General features: G+C 34.7%; 1 protein-coding gene across 1 annotated transcript in view; it reads right to left on the bottom strand.

Annotated features, from left to right (window-relative positions):
- The window catches only part of KIF16B (kinesin family member 16B), a 132,765-nt gene that overhangs the window by 52,527 nt on the left and 53,420 nt on the right, over nucleotides 1-26,818 (bottom strand). Inside the window, exons 13-20 of the mRNA XM_030448245.1 lie at nucleotides 19,166-19,285; nucleotides 18,574-18,625; nucleotides 17,241-17,378; nucleotides 13,784-13,866; nucleotides 13,532-13,620; nucleotides 6,458-6,511; nucleotides 3,614-4,969; nucleotides 241-399 (exon numbers count right to left, since the gene is read on the bottom strand). Of these exons, the coding sequence (XP_030304105.1) occupies nucleotides 241-399; nucleotides 3,614-4,969; nucleotides 6,458-6,511; nucleotides 13,532-13,620; nucleotides 13,784-13,866; nucleotides 17,241-17,378; nucleotides 18,574-18,625; nucleotides 19,166-19,285 (2,051 nt within the window). The remainder of the gene's footprint in view (nucleotides 1-240; nucleotides 400-3,613; nucleotides 4,970-6,457; nucleotides 6,512-13,531; nucleotides 13,621-13,783; nucleotides 13,867-17,240; nucleotides 17,379-18,573; nucleotides 18,626-19,165; nucleotides 19,286-26,818) is intronic.

The raw sequence follows: 26,818 nt of genomic DNA, 5'->3' as shown, positions 1-26,818 counted from the left end.
AAGCCTATAGTTTCACACATGCCTCTAGTCTAAGATAAATTACACAGGAGAAACAGATTAGCCTGTTGGTTATTTAAAGTAAAATACAGCAAATTAATTTTATTTCCAGGCTATACTTTCAGTACAGTTACAGCATTTAATTACAATTCAACCCAGGCAAACTAATCTTTCAAAACACTTGTTTTCTTAAGCTATTGTTTGCATTCACATCAAAATACTGCAGAAATGCAGGCTGCCTACCTATCATCAACTAGTGGTGCAGCAGGTTGCTGTGACTTTGCTGAGCCAGTAGGGGAAGTGGTGTGGGAGTGTCTCTCTTCTGAAGTTCCATGATTTCCTTTCTGACCGCCATCACCCTCATATATTTTTTGCTTCAGTTGCTGTATTTCCTGGTCCAGGCTATAAAGAGATCACTTTGTTTAAGAGCTGATTCCCATAGTTCTTATCTTATCTCACACTAAGATACATGTATGTAAAATTGTAGGTATTAATACTTATGAAGATATAGAAATTGTTGTCTAAGGATATTTAAATATAGAAAAATACAGACAGCTCAAAAACACATTACAAGAGCAGTATTAAGTTAAATAAAATAACTTAAGAAACTTCCAATTCAAAAGTTATCTAACTCAGCACGTTAAATATTAATTCATAAAACTTAACCAGTCTATTATGATCACTTGAATAACTTTCCTCATTAAAGAACTCTACAATTGACCTCAGTTATTAGTTTCCAGTGTGATGAATAAATGGGGGGTAGAAAATTAAAAACATGAAAAAAAGCACTAATCCAAAACACCAAAGACAGCCTATAACAATGATCTGGCATACTGTATCTATAAGGAAATCTTTCAGTTGTGCAATATACATATAAATCTTATTTTCCAGTTTCTCTTTCTGTCTCTCTACGTATAAGTATTAATCTACATACAAAATAAAACATTTAGCATTTGTTTTAAATATACTTAATAAATCACCTTTTAAAATGGAAAACTCATCCCTTTCTTTAACAAATAAATTTCACACTTAGACAGATTTATGCACAGAACAGAGTATGGAAATTTGGATTCTGCATTTTTGACTGGAAAAGCCCAAGGTATCCAGTATAAAATAAGAAGCACTGCTTGCAAGATTTATTACTTAGTCAGATTAAAGTATACTATAAAAACCTGTGAAATACACTGTCCACTTGTAGTGTAGCTGAGATTAGATTTGTAACATGGTAATAATGCTCTTCCTTTCCATTACAACTTTTGTCTCTAAAAGTAGTTGTTTTTCTCGAGATTACTTGAAAATAAAAGAAGAAAAGAAAGTAGTGTGCAAAAGATGTAAAACGGGTTCTACCATTCATCCTATGACTGCATATATCTAAGTTGAAGTACCACTATTTATTCTATCTGGTAGTTTAAAAAAGGAGATTAAAGAGATGAGAAATGCCAAGGCAGAGACTAGAGTAAAGCAGGCTGAATTGTTACTTCACTTTTACAGTAGTTTTTGTAGCACTGCCAGAAGCTATCTTTTTCTTTTGATTAGCAGCAAAACAATCTTGCATCCTGAAGGAAAGTATATGGGAGACCACTCATAGGTCATGGGACAGTGTTTGCATCTATGGAAAATCGATTTAACCACAAAAATCAGAATTACATTAAAGAACAAAGCTTATCCCTTGATTTGTAAATATCCTACAACCAAAATATATCACTTCCTCTAGCTATAAACTTATCACCAGCAAGTACACTATACTGAAACTTGCTACTTGTGAGTGACACATCCAATTGTCACAAAGATGACTCTAAAGCTGCTTTATGCTCATTCTATTGCCGAATACCTCTGCCAGTAAAGACTAAGCATGTATGCTTTATTTCAGTGTAAGTTAACTTCAAATTATCATTCTGAGGATCATCCTGTTGATGAAAGAATTTGAACTACCGTATTGTTCAAACTAGGAAAAACATGATTTCTCTCTCCAGTTATGATGGACATTTCAAATCAATATTGAATTGAAACACTTTCAGAGAGTTAACAATGGTCTGAACCAGAGTGCATCATCCCATAGTAAGCAGATCACACACCTAGATAAACAATTAGAAACCATATATCATTCATATGCTTACTATAGCACTGAAGACATTGTGTACTGAAGTGTAAACTCAAAACTCAAGAGCAGTAAGTAGAATGAAATATTTAACATACGATCACATAACTTAAGATTGTTGTCTGTCTCAACATTAAAATAAACATTCTAAATTTAATTAGTCAGGGCCCCAAGCAACTCACTGCAAGACTTGAAAGTTCTATTCAGTTTGTGCAAGAGGACTTTAAGGCAAACAAGGAAAAAAAAGAAAGAGACCTTTTCCTTTTATTGGTATTTTTTCAAAACCTCAGTCTTGCAGCCGACAATGTGGATTTTTTCAGATATCGCACAACTCAGACAATCTCCTGAAGGCTAAGATGTCTCTTTCTGTGGAACCTCCAGTTATTTATAGCTTACTTTAATTGAGATGGTTAGTTAAAAAAATGAAATTTTATTTTCATTAAGACAATTATGAAAAATGGCAATATCTACAACAAAATTATAAATCACTATTTAAAATGCTTAACTAAAATCCACATAAGGTAGCTGGTTGAATGTTGAGTTCAATAGTATTGGGATTTTGAATGTTGAATATTTTACTCTATGTTGAAATGTCATGGTGTAAAGAGGAACTATTATCTTCTGATAATGGTTTAAAATAAAAAGGACACAGAAGAACTCTTCCAATTTACTGCAGGCAAGTTTCTCTTTTTTTAGGTGTCTGTTTGAAGGGCTTAGGAAAGAAGTCAGATAATTAGTATAATGTTAAAAAAAAAATTATATGCAACCTCAAGAAAAAACACTTCATTGTTTCACCAGTTTTTTAAGTTTGAAAACTCTAATACTAACAAATCAGAGAACACATTTAAAAATGACAATTCCATCATTTTTCCATACTGCATGGTTTCAACTCATCAATAGCAGTGGATTTCAGCTCACATAAAAAATAGAATATTTTCCAATAACCTTAAAACCCACCAAATTTTCATTGATATATGGCTAGTCTACTTTATTTAGCCTTAAAACCAATAACAAAGAATGAAACATTATACTTGTTTAGTCTGAATACCACAAGTGTTCAGTACATCATCAGCTGAGAGAGAAAGCAGGCAGTCTGCTGTAACTATTGGTCTCCAACTTCTGAACAAATATCTAGCTTTCTATTAATAAAGAAACAAAATGCTATATATTAATATTTTAAGAGAAAAAGATTTGCACACAGTCTATGTTTTTGTATAGGCAGGACATAAGATTGGCTGACCTTTCTACATAGGTAAAACAATTTATTTAAGTACTGTAATGGCTAATGCAAATATTATACTGCTGAGGATGGGATCCAAACACAACAGAAATTCATGAGTAAGAAAGAATCATTAAAAATGTAAACCAGATTTTCAGTTCTGAGTAAACTACTTGAGATGCATCAAGAAACCTCAATACTGGGACACAGAACAAGTCAGTCTCTCAACATCTCAGGCATAAAATGATTCATTTTTTAGGAATAGGTTCTAATTAGGTGGAAGCCACCACCACACTTACCGTTCTCGGTCTTGTTCAAGAGCTTTCTGCTCAGCCTCTAGGCTAGCCTGCAGACCTGCCTGCTCATCACAGCTATTGTTCAAGGTGGCAAGCTTCTGTTTCTGCTCCTCTATTTCAAAGTCTATTGTTGAACGACGCTGCAAAGCAGAGTGCCTCTTTTCCAACTTAGCAACAGCTTGCTCCAGTGCCTCTCTCTGCTGTTTTTCCCTTGATTCAAGGATTTCTTTTTCCTTCTTCCGAACCTTTTCCTCCTGACGAGCTACATTGGCTGTGAATTCAAAAGTTTCTTGAAGCTGCTGCAGCTGATTTGTGCTGGCTCTATATTGGGCAAGCTGCTCTTCTTTTTCTTCTATTTCTTTCTCTGTTTCATAGAGAGTATTATCCAACCCTAGCAAGCCTCTATCAAGGATTTCAGAAGCTCTTTGTTTTTCTTCCAGCAGAGCTGGCAAATGATTGCTCCTCAGGTACTCAAGCTGGCGTTCTTTAGCTTGGAGCCTGTATTCTGCTGCCTTTATCTTGTCACCTTCTTCAGCCTTGAGTAAGGCATCTAGAAAGTTTTCATCACCTCTTTGGAGATTTAGTTGCTCTTCATATGCAAATTTTAACTGTTCCAGATCTTCTTTTTCATCAGCTATCTCCTTTTCTAGGTGATCCACTTGTTGAACTACATCTTTTTCCAAAATATTCAACTGTTCCAGTTGTTTCCTTTTAAACTCTATAAAAGCATGCTGTGCTTTTTCTAACTCTTCACTGTTCTCATCACCTTCAGATCGGGCTTCCTTGACTTTCAAAAGAGATTCCCTAATATCTTCAAGATCTCTTTTCTCTTCTTCAACTCTTTGTACATCCCCTCTCTTCAGGAGCTCTATCATCGCCTGCTTCTCTCGAAGCTGTTCTTCTAGATGAGCCACCAGCATGACCTGCTCCCTTTCTTGTTCTTCTAGTCTCTTTTTTTCCAAATCCAGCTTAATGTACTGTTCATCTTTTTCTTTTTTAAGTTTTTCTAGTTCACGGAAAATCTGCATTTTCTCTGCTTTTTCGTTATGATTAAGTTCTTGTAGTCGCTGCAACTCCTCTTTGACTCTGGCAAAAATTTCTTCTTGCTGTTTCTTCTTTTGGAGCTCTATTTCCTGTTGTTCCCGCAACCTCTCCTCTTCAAATTTTTCTTTCTCAGCCAGCAAGTCCTTTAACCTGCTCTCAATGTGAACACTTCTCCGCTTCAAACTCTCTTCCTGTTTTCGAATTTCCAGCTGTACAATTTCTGTTTCTTTGCGCTGTGACTCTACTTCTTGCTGCATTCTTACAAGTTCTGCTTTGTCAGATCTTTGTTTTTCTTCCATCTCTTCTATTTGTTTCCTACAGTAAAACATATGCATGTAATACTTCTATTTTTATTTTTTTTTAAGACAGTCATATCTCTTAAAAGTTAAAAAGGTCTGGAAAAGGGTTTAGCAGTATATATAACAGTTTCCTTTTGTAATAGTTTTGTTTTGCCACAAATTGTTAAGATCTTGCATTGTTTGGAAGTGACTCAATGTGTGAGACAAATGGCAAAATGCTGTATGTGAAAATATAGGAAGACATATGGCATTTATATTAGTAGAAAATTTGACTATTATTTCTGCGAAATCCAACAAAAATATGTATTGAAACACATCAGTGCATACAGTGAAGAGTAAATATATATATTTTATATATATATAAAAGAGTAAAAATATATATATTTGTATATACACACATACATACAGAAACTTGTATAAAAGAACTTCATTAGCAATTTGCCTCACCAAACTGAAGACAATAAATCAATTAAAAGCAATGTCTTCTCTTCAGGTGAACTCAGAATTATTGACAAATACAACTATAAGCTTAAAAGCAGATGTATTTCTACGGTTCTAGGGGATTCCAAATGAGGACAGATTGGGACTTGAAGCTCCCCACGATACATTCACCTGAACACACGTACAGCCTGCAAGTCAGCTGGCTATTTTACAAGAAGCTGAAGGCAGATACATTAAAGCATAAGTAAAGCAACGTGAATGAAATCTGAATTCAAATCCTATCAACATAACAAAGATGATAAATATCAGTGATCCCATTGCATCACTTTCTGAATAACATCTTCTAATGCTTCAGTTTCAGGGCTTTTCTGCATTTACTTAACTTAGCCCAACTACATAAATAGCTCCTTCAAAAGAGAGCAAGCAGTCTGAAGCTAAGAAGGCAGAAAGTGTCTTTGAGCCAATGAATCCAATCAGTGCTGTGATCTGAAACACAGCGAGAGCTATTATTTCCAAAATGATAGCAGGTATGATGAGCCAGAACAGTCAGCTCAGTTTGTCAGCTGAAAACAATACTTTCTTCTGTACTTCAAACTGATTTCAAAATAATGTTGAGTATGATTGGTATGCCCGTACCAGCACTACATATTAATAGAAACAGAGTTTATAATGAGAGTTTTTGGAATCAAGATTCAACTTGAAGATAGCTAAAACGTACAAACCTCCTGAATAAAGAACACAGTTTGCCATCTTTTAAAAAAACACCATGATACAGCACCATTTAAGTAACACCAGTAATATATTACTTTTGTATAATCTATCTTCCTCATACCATCATGGTTCATATTTTCTTTACTAAAGATCACAGGTAGCTACAGTTCAGTTTGTCTATCTGTTTCTAATCAAGAAAATAACCAAAATATTCTTACAAGCCAAAACCAAATCATTTAAGTCAGGTTCCTCTGCTTTCTGAGCAACATTGTGATATTAAATTAATGATTGAAGAGTCTACAATACCTTTATATATATACAAACACATAAAGACCTTAGAGAATAATGTTACCTTTTACTTTCTAACTTTTCAAGCTCCTCTCGTTGTTGTCTCTCAAATTCTAGCCTGATTTTTAGAAAAAAAAAAAAAAAAACAGTAAAAAATGTTAGTATTATCTGAATATTGTAAAACATGGGATGATGGGATACAATCAATTTAGAAGACTATAAGAATGGTACAAATCAAAAGTTTTATAGTTTCTTTCTACAATAGCAAAAAAATTTTCTTTCATTAGTGAAATAAATCAGGTAACATGCTGTATGACACAAGTAAAAACAGAAAAGTAAATGAATTTCTGGGGGTGAAAAAAGCCACTTAAAAAGAAAAGTCAAACAAGACAGTTAAATAATTAGCATAGCCTCTCTAAGTTAACTACATGTGAACATGGCAATCAATACATAGAAATTGAATTTCTCTACCTTAGACAGATCGGTCCTTTTACAGTGAAAAGACTGCCATGGGAGGCAGGGGGAAACAGAGTGATCAAATAAAAAAGGAATTGATAGAAAAAACATATTAGTGGCACAGAATACTTTAAAGTCAACAACAGTTTGTTCTGTTAGAGGTTAAATTGGTTAGATTCATAGAACATTCATCAGTTTACTATTCAAAGATTTAAATAACGAAGCATGTTTTTCAAACACCAAAGATAGTTAATCAATGCTCATTATCCTGTGGTTTCTTAGCTTGGCCACTTCTGAGAAGAAAACGAGACATAACACTACAGTATGGCATGATCATAGTTCTTCCTTTTCCTCCCAAGAGGAAAAAAAAAACTTTACTCTGATGTAACCAACTGGTTGAAAAATTTCAAATTCTGGAAACATTCAGGTACAGAACACAATCCAAACTCATTTATCTAAAATAATTTGAGATTTTATTGTATTTAGTTTGATAAGGTTTTGAATAATTACAGGAGAGTATTTTCTATAATTTTTAATATCTGCTTTTATTACAGTTGTACCTAATTTAATTTCCTTTGAAATAAGTTTTTTTTAAAGAAAGTTTTACAAAATAAAGTTTTTCTAGGCATTTAAAGCATAGACAACCTATCTAATGACCGAAATATTCAACCAGGTATACAAGTATTTCAGACATTCTACAGCTAATGAATTTGCAAATTAGTGAGATAGTTCATAAACACAGAAAAAATGCAATACTGTTCCACAAATTAATTCAAGTCTGTGAGGAACTGCAGTTCATGATGTCACAACCAAAATTATGTTGACAGTTTTTTTTAAAAAATAAGGCAGATTTAATATTTCTTTCTAAAATCAAAAATCATACAAATGCCTATGAAAAATGGAACTGCCCTTGGAAATGTGCAAAAAAATACACCAATAATCTAATGTTTATAAAGTAGTTTAAATTAACTTTGATCCCTACGTCTCAAGAAGCATCACTGCAATACCAGAGAAATAATAGTTTAAAAAATTTAATTTTTCCTTACTTGTCAAGTTCATTTTTAAAAATATCTTCTACAATGCCTGAGATCATCAAATGTACATTTTTATACACAACTCCAAACATCAAAAGCCTTCACCTAAATGTCTCACCAAGAGCCCCTGGGCTCTAGATGTAGTCTATATCTAGGATGGGAACTTCCGGGCACTATCTCAACACTAGAAGAAGAGATGACAACAATTTAGCATTTTTAACTTTATCATCATTTCTGTAGTAGCAATGCAAAATCCAAGAATTTATGCAAAGAGAACAAAAAGCAATTTTAAGGTACCTCCAGAAAGCAAATCTTAATTCAATGGTTAAAATGCAAATTTTGTTTCCGTTCCTCCTTTATTTTTGTTTTTTCCAGCTATGCCTCAAAATCCCTTGCTTTGGCTATGGTCTGCTTCTGGAATGCATAGCTGTTGGTTATCACTTCTTACCTAGGGCTATGCCAATATATTAATCATTACTTCAGTCCAAAGTAATAGAGACCCTGGGGAATACAGCTGAGGTCAGTGGAAATGCAGCCGTCTGTTGGGCGCTGCCTGATGCAGACCATCTTTGCTCAGACAGCTGGCAAAGATGATTTACAAGTATTCCCATGTTTGGTTAAGCCATAATGAAGCAGAATGTTTCAGATCAGCCAACATAATTTGCAAAACCCAGTGCAAAAACCTTTTGATATTTTGACTGTCATACATAGCACAAATAATTTGGCAAACATATTTTGTATACACATAAAAATGTTAACTAGCATTTGATTGAGATCTGACACAAGGAAAACGAGCCACCATAGCAACCAGTTTGATATAAAAGATGGTTGGTCAGTGGTGAAATTTCCATGGTTTTCTCCTTAAGGAAGTGTCTGTATTATCTTCAACAGTGGTGTCATGACAATCAGCTTTAGTTTACACTGAAGTGAAGCTGGTGATGCTCAAAACACCATTCAGGAAGGAGGAATAAACTATGCAGAAGTGGTTCTTCAATGAAAATGGCTGTTCCCCAAAGCCACTTATGATTCATCATCAACATCACAATCAACAAATGCTTCAAAACACTACACTTAGCTGTTTTAAAAATACACATTTAATGCATTTTAGACAAGTAAATACTCCCATGAAGAGGAGTGTAATAAATGCAGCCTGGTGTTTTGCTGCTATGTGGTTTTGGTGATACATAAGAAGTCATGAGCTCTGCTGAAGGGCTCTCCTACCAAGGGTTACTCACAGTGCCTCTGCTCTCTATGAAAGGTGCTCATGCTGCAGCCCTTATTTCTGCTGGGTTAATAATGATGTCTGTCTCTCTTAGCTAGCTGCCTAGTTTCTCTATGTATTTAGGAAATCACCACTTTGGAGACCATTACCTCAGCAGTATTTGGTTCAAACTGGTTATAAGTTCAAGACAGGAGAGAATTTGGGGAGGCACGACAGGTTGTCACTGATCACTGAAACTTTTTTTAGGATTCTATTAAAAAAAAAAAATCTTAGAAAAAAAACCAAAACAAAACCAACCAAGCAAAACAAAACAACAAAAAAAACCAAAACCAAACAAAACCCCCCATAACTGGCTAGAGCAAATCACTGTATCATAAAGCACAGATACATGACTGATGTTTTCTGACTTAGCTTACCTGTAATAACAATCTTTTTCCCATAATCTCTATTCCCCTCTATTCCCTTTATTACTGTGAGCACTATGGTGAATAGGCAAAAATATTAGCTTGAAATTAAAAGTAAAGAAATACAGATAGTAAAGACTAGAATCCACTCTTTCTTCTTTTGTAGATCTACCACAAAGGAACTTAATCTGATCACTGCTGAATTAAATAGACACCATTTTCCTGGAAGATGTGGCGTATCTAGTGATAAGTGCATTGTAGATAAGCTGCAGAGAAAGGAAGTCAGTTCTACTGGCTCAGTACTACAATAGCTTAATTTACACAGCACAAAAGTGCGATCTGGTATTACATCTATTGGAAAAGACTGAGCACTGGCAGGACTACAAAGTTACAATGCAGCTCAGTAGCCCAATTTATGAGATTAATTTGAAAAAAAGATAAAACAAACCAAAAAAAAAAAGCTAAACCCATGACAAGATCAAGGTTTCTCATGAGTGGGTTTAGACTTACAGCATTATGTAGCTTACAAAAGGTTCACAAATGAAATCTTCAGCATAAATCTATGTGCAAAATTCTATTTTATCGAAAGCTTATTATCTGAAGCAGTGTTGCATGACACCAAATGAAAAACAAAGACTGGGAACAAGCAGAACAAAGAACTTTGCCTGTTGAGCCAAAATTTTATGCAACTATCTCCAGATATGGGAAATCAACAGCCAAACAAAAAACCCACACACAACAAAAGCCACTCACTAAGACCACCCATCTGAAAACAAGATAACACTGATTTTCGCATGGGAAAGTTAAAAGTAAGAGTAAGCAATATCTATCATTTATCGTCTTTCAGAACAACTTAAGGTAAATACCCCCCAGGCTCTTCTGCCATTGATTGCTAGAGATGATAGATCTTACAAGCTGTTTATTGCAGCCTACAGAAACTGAAAACTTAGCTGCTAGCCTTTAGGCTATCGATACTGAACTGGAAGAGAAAGTGATGTTGAAAGCACTAAATTAACAATATGCAGAACATGCTAGTCAGCTAAAGAACTGTCACCAAAAAACCCTAGAGGGTCAGCTACTGAAGCAAGATCTACACTGCTGGTGGGCAACATATTGTTATGTTGTGAGACACTGATATTACAATCTACTTTAACAAAGGGTCATACCAGAAGACAACATCCTACATTGTTCCTGATTAAAAAACAAAGAACAAGCAAACAAAAAAATCCATGCCAAATTTAGGATAGTGTAGGATATTCTTTTTCATATGCATTCTTCTGGGAAGCAAGATGCTCACCTCCACCTAATGCCTTGGGTACAATTACCTGCCTTTGAAACTCAGAGCCATCAGATTCACTGAATATTTTACCCAGGCTGAACATAGTCACCACTTAGAAGAATAACCACTGCAGTACTGTCCATGCTAAAAAGCTTTCCTACCTGGAAGTACAGAGCTCAAGAATTCTGAAAACCACCTAACTTTTACAAAAATTATGCCACTGGCTTTGAATTATTACTGAGGTCTTAATATTTGGGGTCTGCTTTATTCAAAACAAAAATTTGTTCCCCATAAAGGGACATTTCCTGGAGAATTACCTCCTTAGGACAAACTTACCAGATATCAGAAAAACCCCAGCACTGCCACAAAGGAGAAAATGGAAAGAAAACAGCATTTGCATCAACACAGATAAATTCTAAATTGTCATAGAACCACAGCCTAAAATAAAGCTGCTGCTTCTGCCTAATTCCTGTCCATAAAGATGCATCAATTATGGAAGATGCTTTCTTTTACTGATTTGTAAGACGAGGGCTCAGTTAAACTGCAGTGCAAACTTCAGAGCCTATCTCATCTTTGCAGCAGTCACATAAACAGTAAAATCCGTATCTGAGGTGGTTTTTTTTGTTTAGGGGGCTTTTAAAATCACTGCTCATTTAAGGACAACTGCTTCTGCACTGCATGGGCAATGTGTATTACTAGGTATGGTATCTATTGTTTTAAGCATAGCTGAAGGATTTAAAGATAAGGCTAAGAGTTTAAATTATGAATATGTAGCCATGAGCTTCCTCACTTAGAAAAACATATGCACATAACAGTGATAATGGAACAACCTCAGACAGGTTTTATTGCTCACAAACAAGTGACAGTCATGCAGACCTACATTCCTCCTGTAATGTGAGCCTTAAGCACAATCCTTTCTTCTGTTTACAAATTAACCAGGACAAAATACCTATTCCTGCAAGCCATTTCACAAAGATTAATTGAATGCAGACTACCAGGAGAATATCAATAATTAACCCTCTGCTCAGAGCTTATAGTCTAATAAAATACAGGCATTAAAGCATTCAGGAACATGAGATGTTTTCACCTAATTTTATCATCAATTTCAACAGCAGCAGTGCTCTTGCATTCACACTCAAGAAAGGAAAATAAAAGTTATAAAAAATGTTAGATGGGAGAAACAGTAGTGTATCTAAAAATTGCTGCATAAATTGATAAATTAATTATATTACTCATACTGTGTGACTTCCAGGAAAGCAACAGAACATTTTTTAAGAACTGATAAGTAAAAAGAAGCATGACATAAGTAAAAAGACAGCATGAACTCCTTGGGCAAGGAATCATTCTTTAGCCTACCTTCAACTGGGTCTTGCCCATGCCATTGTATTTTGCTACAAATCTGAAACTAAAACTGAGGCAATGCTGTAACAATCTATCCTACTCTCTGATGACTGCAAAATCAAGATCTGCACTGTGCAGTGTAATACAATTATTGATCAATGCATTAGAACAGAGTAACATTAGTCCAGGGCCGAGAGAGGGGAGGACATAGCAGCTGATCAAGAACCAGAGGTAACAAAGAATAGCCAGGAAGTTTCCCCAGCCCACAGAAAATACAATTCTGGCAACTGTCAACTGAAGTTTTTAGTTTAAACTATCTGAAAAGCTAACAAAATAGCAAATATACATATACTTATTTGAGCTTCTCTTTTATCTCTGAAAAAAAAAGATATAATTCATGAGCAACTAGCATTGCTCTCTATCTTGAGAGAGCAACAGTTACATTTCTAGCAGTGCTTTCACACATTCACTCTATTTAAGACAATGTTTAACTTGAAATTACTTTTACTTCTCCAGTCTTCCCAAGTTCTAATGGATAAAGAGCAATTCCGCAGTAAAGCTCTGGAATAAAGCTGCACTATCCAAGCGTAACAACTTATGGCAAATATTTCAAGAGCACGTAGATAGTTAAAGTGCCTCATGACACACTCAATTCAAAATGCAAGCACTTGCTACTGAAAAAAAAACCCAACCGAACAGAACACCATCAATTCTCTCAAGACACTTTAAGAACACTGCTAAAAACATTAGAAACAGCTTCCCTACGATAAGCAGTCTGTGTCATTGTAACTGTATAGTAAAACTTTTCCACATCCTAACTTGGCCACCTACTAGGAGCTATGTAGATGAGAACATAAGACATTAATTTCCCAGGCTTTTTATGCTTCTATTGGTATTATATGAACTCAAATCCTCTTAATTTTCAGTTCAGGATGCATTTTTCTCAGGAAAAATAGTTAACTTGTAATTCTGAAAAAAGCATAGACACGTTATATGCAACGTCCTTATTATGTTGAACTGCCTTGGTGATGATGCAAATGTTGTCTCCCAGACTCCAGCTATGACAACTTTCTTTGTGTTAGGTCTATACACATGGCTGTTTGTTGGTGCAGTAACTTTCTCTACATTTTATCTACATGTAAGTAGAGAAACCCTAGGAAAAAAAAAGTTTTAAGAAGAACAGAAAGCTCCCAAATGTTCCCTCATCCTATTTTCTAGTATAGACTAATTCAAGTAACATTTCTGAAAAGCTCTGCCTTTATTCAGAAGCCCATTAGTTTTTTCAGTTAGCCCATTAGTATCTGAGAACAAAATATTTTCTATTACTGCCATTTGGAACATTGAAACCACTAAAATGAAAACTGGTTGCAACTTGAATAACCACATTTCAGAATATACTCACCCTGGATTATAAAGCATAACTGCTGATAGGTTCTCACAAGATTTTGAAAGATCTGTCATAGACAAGCTGAAGGAAGGTAGCAGTCCACTCTAACAATAGACCATAAAATAATTGCATTAGACAAACACTGATGTGCCTACATACTCTCACTTTGTTTCACTTGATAAAACTAATGAATGTATGTAAAGAAAGTATATGAATAAGAAAACTGTGGAAGTGTTGAAATTCCCTCAAAAACTTATTTAGCCTTACCTTTCTTTTTTCCCTTAGCTTTGCAGCTTCTTTGGGGTGGTTAAAGCGAAACATATTGGTTCTTCCAAGCAATATAACAGCACCTGAAGAGAAAAAAAAACACACACTTTTCACTGACAACATCCTGTACCTGAAAACGCCAAGTAATTTTTGAGACACATAATGTGTAAGCAAAGACTTTCATTAAGAACAAAAAAACCCACTTTGTACAACAATGCACAGTCACATTAACTGATATATTTAGTTTATTCCTTCGTCTTTCTACTTAAAACAAAACAAAACACACCACACATGTTCATGCTTGCAGTTATGTTGATGCAGTTCAGTAAAAAAAAAATTTTGGTAGAGGAAGCAGTTGCCCCAATTTATCTATAAATTCTTCAAAGGTGAGATTTTGGAAACCACCAGGAGGTAACAGATATAATGGGAACATCCATCAATGTGAGTAAGAATAGAATTTTCTATTCACTACTGATCACAGTCAGGTTCTGATCCAGCTACACTGAAACCTCCAGATCTCCATAATCTGAACTCTCACTTGCCTTTTAGTTCCCTGTGTGGAACAACACTGAAGTTTATCACCGCTCAAAACAAGATTATTTGACTTGTCTGCCCAATAGCTATTTTCTCTTGCATTGAATAATTCATATTGCAGAGTATATATACATCCATTATTTTATTTTATCAGTTAAGGTACAAGTCACAAATAATGAGATTCTAGGGAATTCTTACCTTATCTTAAAGACAATGGCACAAGTATTAATACTTTCCTACCAATAAGTACATTATTGTCAGTGATGTCTCACTACTGTCATAACACGGAAACCTTCTAAGTTAATCACCAAGGAATCCAGCATTTGTGTCTGTTGGCATGAGGCATGTTTAAAAAGGAAAAGGAATCAATTACACCCACAGTATGAAAAACTGCACTTAGACTTGTTTCTACAAAAAAATTCTTACCATCCAAGAATGAAATGCTGCCCCTAATAAGGAATGCTCCTCTTAAAATTAACTTAATTAGGAATATCAAACCAAATAAATTCATCCAGTTTTGGCAACTAAACACAAAAAAGCACTATAGTCACAATATCCCTTCTTGCTTTCTAGACAACACCTCCATTTTGGACCATACGACGAGTTTACCTCACTCTAATCTTAAAACTAATAAATAACCTTTCATAAATCTGTACGTAGGTCTGTATTGCAAAGTCATTTTGAGACCACCTCTAATTTATGTAATCATTTTCCCTTCAAGAAGTGCTCTGGGCATTCCTTTCATGTAACCAGATTAAAAAGGATCCCTGACAGTCATGACTTCTGTAGTGAAAGGGTTAGAACTGCTTTTAGTCTACCACTGCTTCATATGCTCACAGTTGTCACAAATATTTATCTGTTTCACTCTTGCTATCTGCCTGGAGGGGGATCTTGTAGCAGTGAGAATTTCTATAAAATTTCTTCAGTTACTTTCAAATGAAGATAAACCTGGGAACTTTTTTGAACACTTTACTATGTGAAAGCAACTTTAAAAAATTAATTAAAATTTCAGAATCAATACAGTTATAGATTAGTTATATTGCTAGCTTCCTGAATGTAAAAGAAAACTGGAGAGAGAGGTTGAACAGCAATCACATGACAGTCAAATCACACAGACAGATAGATTGATCACACAAACAGTTCCGACATAGATTTCTTTTCTAGTACTTTAGTATTTTTGTGTTATGCTGTTATTAAGGAAAAACTCTACCAATTCAATTCCCATTGGACAGACCTTATATAAGCCTCAACATCAAAGCTCCTCTAGGAGAAAAGGCCTGGACAGAACCATGCAGTCAAATATTTTTCTAAGCACCAGATTTCACTGTCTGCTGTTGCAGCTCTCCATCAGAATGCAAATATACAAAGTGCAGCATAAATGTCGTCATGGAAACATAACTGGATTTGCTATGGGGTTTGCTTTCCATTTAGCTACTGTAAGGAACAATTCTTATTCTTCTTGTGTGTAAAATGGCAATGAAAAAGTGGTTGCCAAATACATTGATAGTGCTAAGAACAACAAAAACTAAATGAAAGTCTTTCATCCTTTGTGGAGCTCTGATCTTGCAGTCAAACTGGCTGAGTCCAACATAGAAATGACCAATGATCAGAGAAAAAAAAAACAGAACATATAAAAAAAGAGTAGCTGTTGAATGTCATCAAGCATCTCAGACATACACAAAGCAACATTTTGAAGTATGTGAACAAATGTATCTAGAATTAAGTTCTTACCAACTGCTAAAAGTCACTTTTTTATTTTTTTAAGTGTTGTTTTCAGGGTTTTGTATTAGAAAACCTTAAAACTAAGCAGTGGTAGGTCATTTTAAGTACAGAAGGGCTGCCAGTTTGGCCTAAAAACCTGAAAACTTGGTTTAAATTGAGGATAAATTTACAGTAAGGGATGAAATCTATCTGTAAATATTGAGTTACCTCTAGAAATTCTGCTATTTAAGAAATATATAATGCAACTTCATATAATATGCAACTTAAATATAAGAAGTTCTTGTATTTAAGTTGCATTCAGACAGAAAGGCCACACTAGCCAGAATTCATAAATTCTGGAACTAATCTGCAGAAAGAAGTAGTAGTAAATATGCCTCTTTTTTTTTTTTTTTTTTTAAACTCCATGTCAGCCTAAAAACACATCAGCAAATGAACAGTTATTTATGATGAACGGAAACGTTTAAATATATCAGCAGTTAATCAGTGTTACCTAAATCAGATATTTAGGGATGCTGGCACTTCATGCTGCGAGACTAAATGCTAACACAAGTAGGATACGTGGACTGCGCATTTGTTACCCAGCTTTACTTTCATCAGTTTTACCCATCCGGTGTCATAGCTGACATCTTTCAGACACAGTCTGGTTACACAGCTGTTACAGGTCAACTTATGCAGCTCTTTTTTCACAACTTAGTAACTCAAAGCAACCCTGTACCCTTATTTTGAGTTACAAAAATGTGAGGAAAAAAGTCGTGCTTCCTCTCTTCACAGTACAAAAATCAAGTTGGTACATATGCCTGGAAGAGGGAAATAGCATCCAAACTCCTTTTTTTCTTCCAAGGCACAAACACCTTTGAAATGCAGTAGGATCTGGAAGTGTTCAAGACCAGCCTGCATGGGGTTTGGAGCTACTGGGAGGTGATCCTACCTTTAAAAATAAACTTTGAACAAAATCAAATGCCTACTCAAGACTACAAAGTGGCTGAAATCACTACATAATTTGCTTTCTTTTCACTACACAGCAATTCTTTGATAGAAAAAAAACCCTCCTTGGATCTCCTAATCGTTTTCAGCTGCAGATGAGAAGAAATGGTATTAAAATTAATTAAACAATAATCTCTTTATATACAGATTTTTTTCAGTGCTGTTGCTAGAAAGAAACAAAGATGGTATATCAAAATGACATTATGCTGGGTAATACCTTGGTTTAGGTGTGTGGCCGCTGTAATGTTAATACCATTCACAGAACACTGAGCTCCATTCAGTGGTATTAGATTCACAGTACCATTGAGATTTTCAAAGATGCAATGCTCGCTTTCCAAATCAAGACCATGAAGAACTAAATATAAAGAAATAAAATATCATAATTAGTCTTTTAAAAACTAGCGAAGTTAACATGCCAATATTAATTTATTATGGATACATTGCACTACATATTTGACAAGATGTTTTTTCTTTATTCCAGACAATGTTTTTGTCTTCATTGCATCCTGCATGCCTTAAATGTTGACACTGTTTATTGTTTCACTGTAGTGGAAAGAAGCCAAGTGTGTGTTCGCTTGGGTTTTTTTGGTGTAATATTCTCTCCTGTACTTTAGCACCAGATTAGTAAATGATTCTTTCCTTCTGAGAGAAAACAGGAAAGTAAAGATGATGTATTTAGACAAGGGTTTTTTGACAAGTTAAAGGAAAATAATTAAAACTTTTTGACCTTAAAGCAACCATACTTGTATCTGGAAAAACAGGATGTAATCTGTGATTGTAGACTAAGTAGGATGGCTGAAATAAGATCCTTACGCTCTATTATATTCAGGCCTCTTATCAATTGGTTATACTACTTTGTCTCTCCAGCTACTATATGATTGTGTGTATTGTTTAATACCACCAAATATTGCAAGTTTCCTAGTTTCATGAAATTTATTTCAAAATTTTAATCTAGGATCTTCTGACCCACAAAAATATACCAAACTAAGTTATTTGACTCTAAGTCTCTCACCTGAGAATTAAAGGATAATGTTTATTTTATGAAATTGCCTTCAAGCAACATAGATGACAGTGCAGTTCAGGCCTGGTGATTAGTTGGTTTCATAAGAAGTAAGAAAATCAGTAGAAACCACCTACCTACTTCTTATCAACTTCTAGATTTTTTTTTAATCAAATCTAAAGCCCAAAGACTGCTTAAGGAATAACAATACAGTCATTATACAAAGGTTAAGAGAATGACTGTGCAATAATTGTGACAAGTGCGGAATTAAAAAGGATAATATTTTTCAGGATACTATTTCAAGAGAAGCAAGAAAAAAATTAGTACCAAGTATATGAATAGGAGCAATTTTTAAGCCCACAAGTGACTCTAGATGTCATGCTCACCTAAGAAAATCCCATGTAATTCAGTTCTCAAATGTTCTAAAGCTTAAATATGCAAGAACATATATACAATTAACTAAAATAGGAAAAAAAATGAAGATTTGTTCACATATTGAGATGTAAGAAGAAAAACAAGAACAATGTAAAAAAAATGCCAAATTTCCTACCAATATCCTGTTCTGTCACAGCATCTTCTCTGCCAACATATGTTTGACCCTCCTAATTAAGAAAAACATACATTATTTACAGTTGAAAGTTCCCTTCCTCCCTCACAAGTATTTAGTTATCCTTTCATTTTCTCAAGTAGAATGAAATATGTTGAACCAGGTGAAAAAAAACAAGGTAGCATTTTTAGAATTCAGTGTCATTATTACACAATATTATTAGCAAATTCAACTTGCAACTGTCCTGTGTAGAACCATCTTTGCGGTTTTGAGATAATTAATCAAGATTTGGGTTTCAACTCAAGCTTAACAATGAGATGAATGAAAAAACAATATATAACAAAGAATATTAACCACCTCTATCTAGTTAACTAGTTGACCCTTGGGATAAATTTAAAAAGTAAATCAACAGATCTTTCAACTGAACCATCTGCAACCTCTTAAGAGCTTTTCTTACTACAGCAAAGAAATGCAACATTTTTCTTACTTTGATGAAGAAATGTAATATTTAGATAGCAAGTTATTATTATTTGTCTATCAAAAAAAATATCACAAGACATATGAAAAGGCTAAAGAAACACAGATGTGTATGTACCTTCAAGTGGTATAAGATGATACCAGTACTGAGCAGATCATCATCAATCCCAATGAGATGAGGCAATTCAGAATCTAACACAACACCGATCCCTTCTTTCCTCAGAGCCAACGTTTGCTCCTGTAAAGGATGAAATTCTACTTATTAGGATATGCAAGAAATTTCTTGTCTCTTTCTAAACTAAATCAACGTAAATTACTCTCAAATATATCACCAAAAAAACCAGGGGTATTAAATTTTATTTTTGTTTTCAATGTGACTATTATTTCCACTGAGTGTTCCACGTTTACTGTTCAGACAATCTGAGAAGATGTAATTTGATAGAAACCAGATAAACAACTGAATTATACCAGATAAGGAAGCATACCAGTTAAGAGCATAAGTAAACCATGTTATCCAGAAGCAAGCTACATACCACCTTGCATAATGGTATGGAGCATTTCAAACTCCTCAGAAATCATTACAACTAAAGCATAGAAAACTGAAAACTCTGGCAATCCTTAAGATAAATTGAATATTGCACAATAAAAACTGCAGTGAACAGTCAGTAAGCCTAAGCAGTTGAAACATCATTCAATCTTAAGGGAAGCAACAGTACAACAGCAAATAAATGTAGGAGATATTTGCAGCATATAATTTTGATTCTTCAAAATTCCTTTGGGGAACACTGTACAGCCACCTGTAGGACGAAGCATCATTCAGCAGGACAAGCAGGAGACTTCAACTTTATATAAAATCTCATGTGAAGTAGTACTGAGCAGACACTCCATGTAATAAATAAATTAATTTTAGCTTTGAAATAAGTTTTAGTATGTATAAAGTTTATTCGACAAGTTGAGACAAAGTCCTATTGGCTTCTCAGCCTGGAAAATAATGGTAACAGAGGCTGTGAACGTGTGCACACATCGCCTTTCAAAATGAATCATTTTTTCTACATAAAACAGCTAAGCCCTTGCAAGCCAAGCAAGGCTGACAACCCAAGAAGGAGAGGCAATGTCAGCAAGCACTTCTGTATATTATAAGGCTCACACTTTTCTCCTGGTGCTAGTAAACAGAGCCAATAGGTTTTATGACAGCAGCATGACTGCTCCTTTTCCAAGTCATCAGTATGCCTTTCCATGAGCCAACCAAGATACTAGACTGTTTGTAAGAAAAGACAGATAGATTGTTGTATATATTTTTCCAAGTACAGCAACTTGACAAATCTGAAAGAAGAAAACCCATGTAATACCTCATTTCTCTGCACAGTACAAAAATGTCATCAACACTGTTCCTGTTTAAAAAATTCTCTAAATATGGATACATCTGGGCAAGACAAGATGGTGACAAAAGTAGATAAGACCCTCCAAAACAAAACTGTGAAATCCTGCTCTGGTTATGGATGAGTTAAGAAGTTCTAAAGCATTCAGGAAGAAAGAAAAAAGCTGAGACAGATGTTGCCCTCCAGCTCCCTAGCATTCAAACTGCACCCAGCTTTCCTTAAGTCATAAAAGGGTCACCTCATAAAACCAAAAGAAAAAAGTAAAAATATAATTCCAGGGAAAAATACCTATCATTGTCAAATATTTATGGAGCGGCATCCACAGTTGTACATGATTTATAATGTTTCCATATGACTAGGTTGAAGACTTAAAACACTGAGGACTGGTGGACATTTACACTGTTGCTGGCTTTGACTCAATGGAACTGATAAAACATGCACATTAAGTGCTGAACATTTTTTCCCCAGCATAGCACTTGCCAATATCCCTGACTGACTTAAAAACAGACATCCCAGAAGATAAAGAAAAATATCTCACATATAATTAATAATAAAAAAAATGCTTCTTCATTTTCCAGTCTTCAAACATCTAACCCATTTTGGCTATATTCAGAAATAAAGTATGCTTAACTGTGATTTAAAATAGATGCATTTCTTATTTATTCAACTCTAAAATTAAAGAACACAAATTAATTGAGTTTCTCAGCCCTTGTTTTGTAAATGAGTATTTGCACACAGAATGCACCCTGTTGATGGAATTATTACAATAATCTCAGCTGCTGTCCACTGCATTTAAATACAATTACTTAACTTTTCAAATACTTGTTATAAATTAGCTTTTATCTTCACACACAGTTTATTAAAACTCCTGAATCAGGTAACTGGAGTAATTACTAAAGTGTAATCCTTTGACTTAAATTTTAATTCCACAATCCAAAGCTTCTTCAAGGAAGCCTCTAAATGACATACTGTGCCCTTTTGCCACAAACCAAAATCACAAAATCTTCATCAACAATAGAATCTTTATTATTCTCTTCTACAGGGAGAGAAAGAGATAGAAAAAGCTAGAAAGATGTATCCAAATTGCCCCTCTTTCATCCTCAATGGCATAGGAAGGATGTTCCAAAATGAGGACAAACCTCTTTTGAAAGAAATTGAAGGTCTAAAAGCTATTATAAAGAAGAGAAATTATTAGGTTTGAGCCAGGATTTGATTAATATGATACATAATTTTAAGAAGCAGTGAATCCATAAGTCAAATTACAAGGGCAGAAAAGGTCACTGCGCCTATTAAAATAATACTAATCCAGAAAATTTATGAAAACCTCAAGGTACAGTTTAAGAAAGCTGAATGTACTGCATGCATCTTAACTTGAATTATCCATGAAGAGAAAATTGTACACATACTCCCCCGGTGTTTAAGCCTTATTCATAAGCTGTGGAAAATAAAGCAAGTCGACTATCACCCACAAAGGAGCACTCCAGTTATTACAAATGGCTACTGTGTAAAAAAAGTGTTTTGTTCTATAGGAGCTGCTAGATCAAATGGACTCACTTGAAGAGTAGAAACTCAGAAAATAATTCTGAGTCAGTATGTAAGAAAATTCTTCCTTGAGTCAAAGATAAAATAAGGGTATCATAATGTATATTTAAATTATGGTCTCTTTGAATTCAGCTCCAACTCAGCACTCAGAAGTATCTTGGTACAGTAAATTCATTAACGCTTCTGTGAGAGATATAAGAGCTATTGTGAAATCTCATCCCTTCTGCACTGATGTATGAAATTTGCTGTATTAGCTGATACAGGGACATTTACAAGCTCACACCTAAGATGTTCTGGTAGTTTAGGAAAAAATTCTTTGTATAAAATATTTCTTTGAGCTGTAGAGTTAATCTTCACCATATAAAACTGTTCATGATAAAGAGCATCTCTAAGATACATGGGATTTCTTTAAATGTACATAATAAAAATTGAGTAACAGAAGTTTACTTTCTAACAGCATATTGAACTAAATTAATAAAATAAAATAAGCCCCAAAACATTTGTAACATTCCTTGAATGACCTACCAGTCAAGTGAAACACATGCTGCTACTGGTCCAGCACATATTAAAGAGGACATCTATTCAGTACAATGCCCTTTCAATGAATAGAACTTCTTGGGGAGCTTTAATTTGATACACTTTTCAATGAAAAAAACTCAGTTCTTTTATTGAAATATTGAACAACTAGCTGTTGTCACAAAGTTCTGAGCATATGCTGTACAGACTTGGTAAAACACAACATTATTCTGGCTAAGTAAATTGTCTGTGTGTCTGTATTTAACTTATGCAAAAAAACATAATACCAAATTAAAGAAATTATGGGTAAAAATGTGTAACAGCAAAAGTCTTTGCATTAATATTTAACTAGACAGTACTAGAGCAGATTCTTCCTTTAACAGTACTTTGAACACATTTTATTTAACGGAAAATATACTATTATACACTGAGTTCACAAAAATGTCTGAAAATACATAGTGTCCTGGCTCTAGCAATAAACTATAAAACAAAGAAACAAAAGAAACGGACCTGTCAGCCACAGCTCTGTGCTTGTGAAGATTACGAAGTCATAGATTGTTAGGGATTGGAAGGGACCTGTAGAGAACATCTTGTCCAACCCTTCTGCCAAAGCAGGATAAACTAGGGCAGGCCACACATGAATGCATCCAGGCAAGTTTTGAAAGTCTCCAGAAAAGGAGACTCCACAACCTCTCTGGGCAGCCTGTTCCAATGCTCCATCACCCTCACAGTAAAGTTTCTCCTCCTTTTGAGGTGGAACTTCTTGTTTTCTAGCTTAAACCTGTTATTCCTTGTCCTATTACTGGGCACCACTGAAAAGAGACTAGCTTCATATTTTTGACACTCAAGTATCCATCGCCTGTGGTTCCATAACTCCAAGGATCGCAGAAAGAATATGGGAAGTTTTCTGTGGAAGGACTGCTATCTGCTTGCCCTGGCTTATCTCAAAATCAAGTACTGTTGAAGAAACCCTTCTTCACCTACAGGGCTATTTAATCTGATCCAGCTGAAATTGTCTTAAACAAGGGCACAAAAGAGTGTTTTTAAATCGGATTTACTAGTGTATTAATGTCTATTATCAGTAGATATATCCTAGAAATCTGTGTTGTCTATACAGAGTCTCTTTTGACCTCTGCTAAATTTTTACTTTAAAAATATCTTACAGCTATGAGTTCTTTAGCTACCATGCACCAAATCAACATAAGAAAATACTTCTCATTCCCATCAACTGCTTCTTTGATACAATGAAGTGTTTTTATTCCATCTCCTGAGGGAGTCAGACAGATCTTAATTTAAACTGAAATCTGTGGTAAGACAAAAAATACATCATATAATTATGTATTATGCAGCATTTTCTGCTTTTACTGAGTTACTTTCCAAGCAATTTGTGCAGAGAAGGAGAAAACATGCAAGCAGCATCTCTGATTAAAGAGAAATGCTTCCTTTCCTGGCCATTTCCCCAACTTATCGATTTGTAAACCCACCCATAATTCCTGGCACTTTTGAGAAAGCAGGAGGAAAAATTCATTGGAGAGTTATTTTTATTGTCTGCATTTACTGAGCCTTTTCTTCTTAGTTTCTACAAGGTTTCCACAATTGTACAATTTTCCATATTAATACATTGCTTTGACTCCCTAACTAAATTATCCAATAATCAGGAAACTCTGATCTACAAAACATTATCTTATTATTGTATGCATCGTCTGTGTATTCCATATAAGTACAATTTATCTTTACAGTTACAAAATTTTCCAGATATGTCCCTGGGAGACATTATGCTTTTATTTTTCCTGTATAACTCTCCATACATTTATGAGTTTATGTACATTAATCAAATATGCTTGTGAAATATAGAAGTTTTCTGTTAAAGTGGAAAAATACTGTTTATCATCATGTTTCCCATTTTGACCAATTAGATAAGACAGATGATCCTTCAGCATGCAATTCCCTTCTTATGTAAGCTGTAAAAATGTTGTTTCAACTATATTAAATTCCATATGGTATTGGTTAACAGTAACTGTCCCTCATGAAAAAGCCTCTCTAAATTTGGCATCAGAATTCAACATGCACACCATTCCGCACAACTCATGTAATTGCTAAAGCCTCAAGTTTGATGCAAGAGCCCCAGAGCATTTCTGTTGCATGTTCTCTGGGGTCTGAGCAAACACTTGCTAAGCACCAACTTGCTAGTAAGTAAAAAATCTGCCTAAGAACTCTGTCAGAAGCCAGCCTTTGACTTCACAACAGGATCACTACCCAGTTAAAAAACAGCTGTAGACCATGGCCAAGTTCCATCTCTACATTATTTCTTTTCCCATCTAAATCCAAGCTTTCTAATTGCTGTTTTCCACTCAAAGCTTATTCCCCGTATTTGGGAGGTACATACTCATGTTTGGAGAGGTTTGTAATGGATTAAAAATAGCAGGATTTAAGAGGAATATAAGGCAGACCGACTTCTGTTTCTATTTACAGAAATTATCCGAATAATTTTAGACGTAATTTTTTCTGAAAGAAAAGTACTACATAAACAGATGGGCTACTCCTTTGAATTTTCATTGCATTGCATGCTAATCATTGTATTTACAAAGACACAGCCAACTATTACAGTGGCATACACAATATTAAGAAAGGAGCATATTAAAAATTTAGTAACATTGCCAGGAAGCCCTAAAAAACACAAGATAATTTATTTATTATTTCTATAATTTAAGCAGAATTTCAGGAACTTTACCTCTGTTTAAAACATCAGCGACATTACTCCTGCCTAAGGGGGAAGAACTGAAAGTGATCTCCTATGTTACCAAGTACAGTTCCCAAATGCCGTAATAAATCATTTTATAGATTAAAGTCAGCCTCTCATCCTTTATTTAATGTAGACACTTTTCAAATACGTGGTCTGACCTTCCTAATAGTCAGTTCATAGTGGTTTATTTTGCATCACTGTTGACATTCAGCTAAGATAATTCTCTTCCTTCTCTGTCCTTTATTCATTTATATAGTTACTGAGAGCCACCAGATTCACTCTCCTCACTGTGGTTACAGCAGGGCAAAACTCCAGGCATCCCCTTTCATGTGACTGTGATCGTCATACCCTGGCATTTAATGTATCTGCTCTCAAGGCCAGCCTTGACCTTTGACAACTTATATACCACATTCCCAGTGTACAAACAATTTTGCCAGGTCCATGAACTTGTGTTTTCTACTCGTTGCATAAAATGTCTATCTGACCCTTCCAAGATTTCATTTCTCTTTCATGCAGGTGTACTATCTCATGACAGTAGAGTCTCACACCATTCTCCTCCCCTTCCATGGTGTGTAAGTTCTTATTAGTCCCAATGCTTTTGCTCTGCAAATTACCATCCATCACTCTTCTATTATTCTAAACCTTAGAGTAATCCTGTCCTCTGTGAGACAGTGCTAGAAAAATTATGTCCCATCTTTATTATTAGCAAAACTCATGACTTAACACACCTGAAGAAACTATTGAATATGATCAAGCCCAAACATGTGGGGTTTTTTTTGAGAGGTAGTGTTTGAGCTCTCCTACCAACTTTCCCCCTCAGTACCCCTGCTTCCATCACATCCTCTGTATAGCCACTTTTATTTATATAAATTCTAATCTCCATCCTACCTGAATAAGGACATAGTTTCTTATGTGTTCCTGGGTCAAATGCTTTACCAATATCCAGAGATGAGAAACAGTCCTCCTGCAGTTTCTAGCAGGGATCACTGACGGACAGAACCAGAACCAGATCATACTGAGCAGACAAACCAAGACCAGGTAGCTCTAGAAACAATCACAGCCTATAGACAACCTTATAAATATTCACTATATAGAAAATCACTATTTTAAAACCAACATATTTACAGGGAATAATTTAGTTCTGGTTGTTCCAATACTTGGAACGACATTTGGCAGAAATTATTATGCCATTTTAAAGAAGCCTTCACAAGAAAAGCATTTCTTAAAGTTTCCTCGTTGGTCCAGCAAATATATGCCATTAAGGAGGTAATATTAGGTTTTGAGTCCCTCCACAATTTGCCTCAGTATAATGAAGGCAGGTCATAGTAGCAGTTCTGAATTTAACATTTGCATTTATCTTTAAGTGTTTAGGTTCCACTAGGTAGTATTTTAGCAAACTACATTTCTTACATTTAATTTTGAGAATAGAGTTTATAATGACTTTTCTGGTAATTGACAAATCACTTTACCTTTTTCCCCAGAAATAATGTGCTATTTCTCACTAGGTCAATGACAGCAAATACAAGTTGTCACTTAGATGAAGATTTTAATGCATATAAAACGACAATTAAAACATTAAGAACAGCAAAAA

Source organism: Calypte anna, chromosome 3 (assembly GCF_003957555.1).
Source record: "Calypte anna isolate BGI_N300 chromosome 3, bCalAnn1_v1.p, whole genome shotgun sequence".
NCBI lineage: Eukaryota > Metazoa > Chordata > Aves > Apodiformes > Trochilidae > Calypte > Calypte anna.
The sequence above is the reverse complement of the archived record's forward strand: the minus strand, read 5'-3'. Positions and strand labels throughout refer to the sequence as shown.